Here is an 8,464-nt window from a genome sequence, read left to right as displayed (position 1 = left end):
TTGATATTATTGATGACTATGTTATTCTCATTAAATTTCTCATATGGGTATAAGGATCAACAACCTTCTAGTTCTATTACATCTATACAGATAATACATATTTTGTTGGTCTAACTGAATTTTCTTCTTTTGATCCTTGGGTTCCTGACTCAAGAGTCACAAATCAATTATTAGTAACAAATCTTTGTTTTCTACTTTATCCTCTCCAGATCCTTTACCTTTTGTTATAATGATCAATAGATCTAGAATTTTAGCTCATGGTATTAAGAGTGTTAACCTTTTTTCTTTTTTATCCATTGATATTGTTCTTTATGTCCATATGTTTCCTTTTAACTTATTATTCATTAGTTGTCTAACTCATTCTCTTAATCATGTTATCTATTTTAACAAATATTCTGTTCTTTAGAGGAGGTTTGATATACTTATATATAACAATTAGACTCTTTTTCATATTCGATCTAATCATGTCTTTCATAAAGAAGTTATTTGAATTGTGTAGAGATTATATAACTAAAATTCTTTTAATTTAAAAAGAAAAATTAATTTCCTGCTTAGTAAGATTGATTATCTGATATATTTTTTTTTTCAAATGAATATCTAATATATATTTTTAAATAAATATGAATGTAACATGTTTTTGGTGTAAGGAAAAATTAGGTCCAACTTTTTCATGACAAATTGGTCAATAAACAAGTTGTGAATAAGACAGTAACAAAGGCATTGCATAGAGTAGCATGGACAAGTCTACACTCAGTCTTTTTACAGTTATTAATTTGTTAATAATCTTTATTTGGTGTTTTCTTTAACACTTTCTATGGTGATTCATAAAGTTCAAGTAATATGAATAGGATTATTAAAATATGTAATTATATTAAACACATTCTAAGGATGTTGAATGACATTACACTAGTGCAAACGTCACTCCTTAGACGTCGGTTATGAAGTGGCAAGACGTATATGGCTGACCGATGACATTTTCGTAAATAAGTTGGCCATATAGATGTCGGTCGACCTGCAAACCGACGTCTACGATAGTATAGACATCCGTTTCACCCTAAACAGACGTCCATGGGCCTGAAAGGTAGGTGAGGAATCAGTTTATTTCAACTATATAGACGTCGGTTACGGGAGGCTCGACGTCTATCTTACTGCAATTAATGTGATTCAACTACCTCGCAGGCACGTAAACGTCACTCGATACAGGACCGACGTCTATATGACTGCAATAATGTGATTCACCTACCCCGCAGGAAAATAGACGTCCCTTTGTTCAAGATCGACGTACATAGACGTCGACTCCCCAAGTCCCCGTCGTCTACTGGACTGAACGGTTACTGAAAAGTCACTTCGTTCAGTGCTTTAGACATCAACTCCTCCTACATCCGACGTCTAAATGGCCTGAAAAAGGTAGGTGAAAAGTCTCTTGGATGTCAGATTAGTGATGTAGCCAACGTCTATAGACGTCGGTTGGTACGACGACCGACACATAAATTCAACTTAAATAAACCGCGAACTCACAATTACTCGCACATCATCTTCTTCCTCATCTCCTTTTTTGTCTCTCGTAGTCACTCTTCTTCCTCCTCTCCTTTTCTCTCTCTCTCTCTCTCTCTCGCGGTATTGCATTGCAAGTGTGTTTTTTTTTTTTTTTTTTTTTTTTCAACCCTTTAAACTTTGTTTTAGTCCGATTAAAATGGTGTCTTGATTGTTTATCATCTAATAACTGATTAAAATGTGTTTTCGTTGTGTTTTAGTGCAGTTTTGATCCTCTCTTTGGGTATCGTAGTACCACATTCTCTCATTGCTAGCTTCCTCACAAGAAAAGCAGTGTCTTTTGGATGTTTTATGGCGTTTCGACCCAAATTGGAACTTGGGTCCTTGTCTAGTTCGTGTCACCGTAATATTTTTCCTTTTGCGGTTGAATGGGAACTAGGCATGGACCCAGGTTATGTTTGGGGTTGAAATGTCATAAGAGATGCAAAAGATGCAAGCTTTTTTGGTGAGGAAGCTAGCGAAAGGAGAGTGTGGTACTAGGCTATCGAAAGACATGATCAAAACTATACTAAAACACAACCGCTATATTAGATGTCGGTTAGTGCTATGTCGGATGTCTATATGTTCCCATAGATGTTGATTATTGACATGTTCGACCTCCATATGTTCCCGTAGACGTCAGTTAAGGCATAGGCAGACATCTATATATTACAATTAGACGTCAGTTAAGGCCTAGTCTGACGTCTATATAGTGGCCTTAGACGTCGGGGATGGAACGAACTAACCTTTATTTATTTGGATTTTCGACGTCCTATTAACGTCACCCATATAGATGTCACTTGTGGAAATGACGATAAAAGCCAAAAATAACATACGTCTAAAGCCCTTTCTGCACTAGTGTTATCAATGTCTCACATTGCTTTTAAAATGTTGTTCTTTTTAAAATTTAAAATTAAGTCACGGTTTGATTTTTAAAAAATGCTTCAACATTAAATATTTGAAAATATTATTCTTTTTTAATCTGAAATTCAGCCATGGTTTTACTTTTAAAAAATACGTATTTTTATTTCAAAGGAGCACCTTTTATGTAAAATAGAAGCAAACTTATGTAGAAGACCTTAATTTCATGAACATTATTCATGGAAGACTCTTCTATGCATATCACGCTTAAAACGTGAAGGGAATCTAGTAGTCACGTTCATGTATCTACCTATTTGTCGACTCTTCGTCATTGATTTCTCACGTAAATTAAACATTTGAAAATGTTAAAAAATTTACAATAAAAATTATTTACATTTGTTATATTTTAATAATTTTTATATTCTTTTTATTCACATGATAGTTACGTGTTCAAATTAAAAATTTTAAGAAATAATTTTTTAATGGAGAATTTAAACTATTTTACGATATTATGTGTTATTTGAGTATACAAGAAAAATAAATTAAAAAATTTAAAAGAGAAACTCGATTATCTAAGATTAAAGTATTTCAAAATTTATTTAATGAATAAAAAATTAAAATTATTATTATTCTTAAGTTTATAATTCTTACTCTTAAAATTATGTTTTTCTTAATATTTTTTAATTCCATTTTAAATAAAGCATTATCAAGTGATATCAATAAAAGTTTTTTTTTTAAAAAAAAAATACTGAAGTTAATCAAAATTATTTTCCGTTAATATCGCTGAATTTACTTTATCATTTGTGTAGGCTAGTATTACTTATTTTTACAAATACTAATACAATTCTTTCTGGTCCATATATAAACAGTATTTTTCATATATGTTAAACATAATTTTATTGTTTACTTTAATTCAATTAGAGTTATTTTATTGTAGTATGCTTATATTTTTTTAACAAATATTAAGAGGACTATTTTGTTTTTTATTAATGTTGATTAAAATTTATTAATTTACATGGTAGGGTTTTTGTTCGAAATTGTTGAGATTAGTTTTTGATGGATGATACCAATATTATTTACTTTTGGTCAACTTTAACTAAGATTACATTTTACCAATATCAAGTGTGACAATTTTTCATCAAACAATTCGAATTTCCGCAAAACTCATTGTTATTAATATGAGAATAATCTTATCAATATCACTCCAAAAAGATGTTTTCAATTAATATTTTAAAAACTAAATACTGTTTGATATTAAAATAATTTTTTTATTTGATAGCAATTAAAATACTTTGTAAATAAATAAATAAAATAAATTTATATCACTTTATTAAAATACAATATTTAAAAAACAGTATGTTAAATTTAATATATTTAAATATGAGAATGACAATAATTGAAACCTCTTCGTCTCGAAAGATTTTTGTTCATTCGACTTGTGGACCTCATCATTTTTCCTTTTGCCATCCAATAATTAGGGTATGAGGTTCGTGTTCAGACAAAGATGCATGTTACCGATACGACACTGTTGCTGTCGTTGTGCTTGTGAATTATAGAAGACACTGGTGCATAGGATGAAGACAAAGGAGAGAAAAAAAAAAGTCGATGTAAAAGAAATAAATTAAGTTTTTTATATCTCTGTTAGAAATCTAAATATAAATTCTAATAAAAGTAGGAAAAAGTCTCTTTAAAACTCTTTTTTAACAATTTTTCACATACATAGCAGTCTATGATTGGTCCATTTCAAATATGTTTTTAAAGATAAATGCAAACATACCAATAAAATAATGACACGTGTCTTGTTGTCAAAAAGTTGTTAAAAAAAAAGTTGTCAAAGTATCATTGTCCATTCTAATAAAAATAGAAAGAATCTTAGCTATTTCTTTTTTATCAATTTTCAAAATTTAAGATAACATTAATTATTTTTTATTATTTATGCACTTATTCCTCTCTTCATATTTAAGTAATTTATTCTGGTGGAAAAATAAAAATACGAAATAGTAAAATCAAGAAAATGTAATAACCTTAAACAGTGATAGTATATAAATTTGATAATGAAGTCCTCCATAGCATGCGTTGACACTGTAAGTAAGAATGCGGGTGTAATAAATTATGCATTGAAATAATACAACTTAACTAAAAACTTGCGTGGGAATAATACAGTTTGACTAAAAAGATGCAATGAAATAACAAAATTAAGCAATTATGGTAAGAGATTCTGCAATTTTGTTGGCAATGCAGTATGCTGTTGACTGAATGGTTACCATGGGATTGACACCAACTGCAGTGGGCAAAACACTTCCATCACACACATACAAGCCTTTTGCTTCCCAACTCTCACCATTTTCATCAACTGCACCTTCTTCTTCAGTAGCACCCATTCTACAACTTGTCATCTGATGTGCAGATGTAAACACTGTCCAGAGTTCATTCCTGGACCTTGGACCCCCAACTATTGTCACAGTGTCAAGAAACTCCTCTAAATCTTCCTCCTTCATCCCCTTACATTTCAGTCTTTGCCCATCACTCCTGAATGTGCCAACTTCCATAGCACCTGCTGCAACCAAAATCCTCAAGGCCTTCCTTAGTCCAATTCTAAGGTTTTCTTTGTCCTCTTGCTCAAGTCTGTAAGTTATTCTCCCTTCAGCCTTCACTTCTCCTGAACCACGGTCTCTAATCAAGGCAAAAATGTTAGCAGTTCTTCCATACTTTTCCATCCTGTCTTTCATGTCATGCCCTGAAAGCCAGGGAGCCAATGCTGAAAATGATCCTGGTCCTACCGCAGGTGTTTCTATGATGAATCTTGGGGTGGAATCTTCTGCAAATACCTTGTGGATCGAAGTTATGATCCCACCCTCGTAGTTATTGCCACTGAAGTTTGTCATGTCTTCTGGGAAGTATCCCCATGCAAATAGAACTGGGTGGAGATGGAGATTCCTTCCAATGTTTGGATTTTTCAGTCCACTGGAAATCATTAGAGGAGGAGTGGACAGACTGCCACATGCTGAAATAGTTACCTTGGATTCGATTAGGAGTTTCTTTGTTACCTTACTCCTCCATGTTGCTGCTGCAATAACTCCTGAACATTTCATTTTCTTCATTCCACCATTCCCATCTTCAAGTATGAATCTTTCAGCTTTACATCCTGAGAGGATCACTGCACCATTTCCTACAGCGTCAACCAACCAAGTAGACTCAGTGCCCTTCTTATCTCCTCTTCTACAACCATAACAGCATGAACCACAATAATGATCTTCTGAGGAATTTGTAGCCACTGACTCTACTTTCAAGCCCATTTTCTCACATCCTTGTATGAGAATTTGATTCTGAAACCCATGTTTCTTGCACTTCTCTGTCACACCAATCCTTCTGCATACCGTGTCCATGGCAGATTGATAATCAGAGCTTGCAAAAAGTGGAATTTTATTTTTTTTCGACCATTCCCTCAGAACAGAATCGGGTGTTCTGATGCATGCAGACCAGTTTACAGCAGAGCCTCCACCCACAGTTGAGCCAGCTAGGATCATCATCTTCCCATCAAGACTTGGCAGAATGCCACCTGATTCGTATAGCTCGTTCATGGATGGTCCTTCCAGGGAAGAATAATCATGGGAAACAAAATACTCTCCTTTCTCTAGGACGATTACTTTCTGACCAGAGTTTGCAAGAACTGCAGCTGCAACTCCACCACCACAACCAGATCCTACAATGACAACATCACATTTGACCTTGTATAGGTTCTGCAGTTTATCTTCAGTAACTTCAAGGCCTTTTTCAGTGAGGGATTGCATCAAAGTAGAATCAGTTTCATACATAGTCTCTATTAATCCCCTTTGCAGAGGCCTCTCCTTCTGTACCAACTTTTCCTTCGTGTCCACCTCGTATCCAATTGCTTCCCATGCGGGATTATGTCCATTTTCATCAGCCTGCATTGTTTGGGGAAACATATAAAAAGGCCAAAAATATATAAACATTAAACAAGTAAATAATTTGAAAGGGAGATAGATACATGAGAAATTCAATATATATGTTTCACATCATGACATGCTAAACGAGAATTTAAAATCAGATTCACCATTGGATTAATGAAAATATTAATTACCACTACACTAATCTAGTTGCTGTCCAAGTGATCCTCGGTCCATTTTAAAACAACAGCCTTTAAAGATTGTGACACACTCATGAAGAAATATTTAATTAGTTAGGAAATTTATCTAAAATTATTTTCAACCTTTTCTAAACTGTTTTTTTATTGTTTACATTCAATATAAATGATTCTGTATTGATTATTCTCAATTATATACAAATGTATTGCTGGAAAATATAGTTAAAAAAAAAAAAAACTATTTTACAATACAAATGAAAAGCTAAAAACACTATTATTCTGAAATTCTGAAATGGGACAAGTATTCATTAATAATCATATCATCTAATATTCCATCCGTGCTTTTTAATTGGCGATTTTTTTATCTGCAATTTTTTTAAAATTTCAAGATAATATAACCTTTTTTAAAATATACCCTTAATTTAATTAATATGATGGGAGAAAAATTACTTATCATAATCTAGAGAGATAAAAAAAATATATAACAAATGTATAATGAAGTAAAAAATTGAAAAGGACAAAATAGATAATTCACTTAAAATGTTTTGAAAACAAAGAATAAAAGAAATTGTGGAATATTTACCGAGAAACGTGTTGGTTAATGAAATATCGATATTTTAGTGGTAAGTTTTGCAAATAACTCATCTATTGAAGTGATTTGTCAAACTTAACATCATTATCTCATACATTAAAGCCATGAGTCAAACTTTTGAAAATGTGTGTCTGTTTGTGAAGTGTATAGAGATGGTTTTTCAAGTAACTAGGAAATCCTTTTTTAACCAATTTATGATAATTAAAAACGAATGACAACTTGATGCAAGAAATCGTGATCTGCAATTGAAAATTTCAATCTTAAAACTTACCCTTGAGAAGAAAGTGTAGAAGAAAGCAAGTTTGATGAGCAAAAAGACTATCCGCAGGGGCACCCAACGCTTCTCCCTGGACCAGTTCCTGAGAATCTCTTCTCTCTTATCCAAGGTGATCTCAGAGAAGTTGTGGATGAAAGGCCACTTCCAGTTGAAGCAAAGTCTTCCACAGATAAAGAGTGTCCCCAATCTGAAGGACAGTATCCAGAGAACCCAACTCACGAGGGAGAATGCTTCTGGCACAACCCTCTTGCGCAAAAGCTCTGCAGCCTGATTTTCATCGATTAAGCAGAAAGAAGTGATAAAGTGAATTATGCATCGATTACGTTAAAGAAGTAAAAATTACCTCATGAGGAAAAGGGAGATGAGAAGTTCCCTGGAATGGCAAAGAAGGAAAGAGGGCGTGACATATAGAAGACATGACATGCATCTGAGAAGAGGATAATCCATGGCTGTAACCTTTCTCTCTTCTACCTCCTCTCAGCAATGGGTGACAATTCACACTCCCTTCCATTCTCTCTCTTTTCTTTCTCTTATTTTGTAATATTTATGTTGCACAAGTTGTTACAAAATGTGTTTTTTATTTTTTATTTTTTATTTTTATAGATAGACACTAGAAGAGTAGAAGAAGGGAAAACAAAGGAAGTTGGGCCTTTGGCCCAATTTCCATAATTTGAATTTTTATTTTCCTTTAAAATATATGTTGTGATATTAATGTTATATGTTTTAAAATATATTGTATATATTAATATTTATATATTTGAAAAGTTTAAAATATAAAAATATTAACGGAAAATGTGAACTTGACTTGCAGGAGAAGACAGAAAAGTAGAGTGTGTTTGATGGGTGATGGATTGCATGGAGGCGACATATGGGAGAATGCGTTAATGAATGGAATTCAATTTAAAGTGAGATGGTATCGAGCTACATCACCCATAGGAGTTATTTATAACATTCAGTTGTTTTAATTTTTTTCTCAACTAAATTCATTTTCGGTAAAAGAATATCTCCTTAAAATATTATATCTATTATAATGAATTTTTATATAATATTATAATCAGAAATGATAAAAACTAACTTCTTCTATATATGTATAGAG

General features: G+C 32.5%; 1 protein-coding gene across 1 annotated transcript; it reads right to left on the bottom strand.

Annotated features, from left to right (window-relative positions):
* Positions 1-4,414: 4,414 nt before the first annotated feature.
* LOC106757899 (long-chain-alcohol oxidase FAO2) lies at positions 4,415-7,898 on the bottom strand. Its single transcript, XM_014640752.2, has 3 exons — positions 7,712-7,898; positions 7,363-7,635; positions 4,415-6,320 (listed from the first exon to the last, which is right to left on the bottom strand). The coding sequence occupies exons 1-3, from the start codon at positions 7,877-7,879 to the stop codon at positions 4,590-4,592; spliced, it is 2,172 nt and encodes a 723-aa protein (XP_014496238.1). The 5' UTR covers positions 7,880-7,898; the 3' UTR covers positions 4,415-4,589.
* Positions 7,899-8,464: the final 566 nt, after the last annotated feature.

This window comes from Vigna radiata, chromosome 3, assembly GCF_000741045.1.
Source record: "Vigna radiata var. radiata cultivar VC1973A chromosome 3, Vradiata_ver6, whole genome shotgun sequence".
Taxonomy (NCBI): Eukaryota; Viridiplantae; Streptophyta; class Magnoliopsida; order Fabales; family Fabaceae; genus Vigna; species Vigna radiata.
The sequence above is the reverse complement of the archived record's forward strand: the minus strand, read 5'-3'. Positions and strand labels throughout refer to the sequence as shown.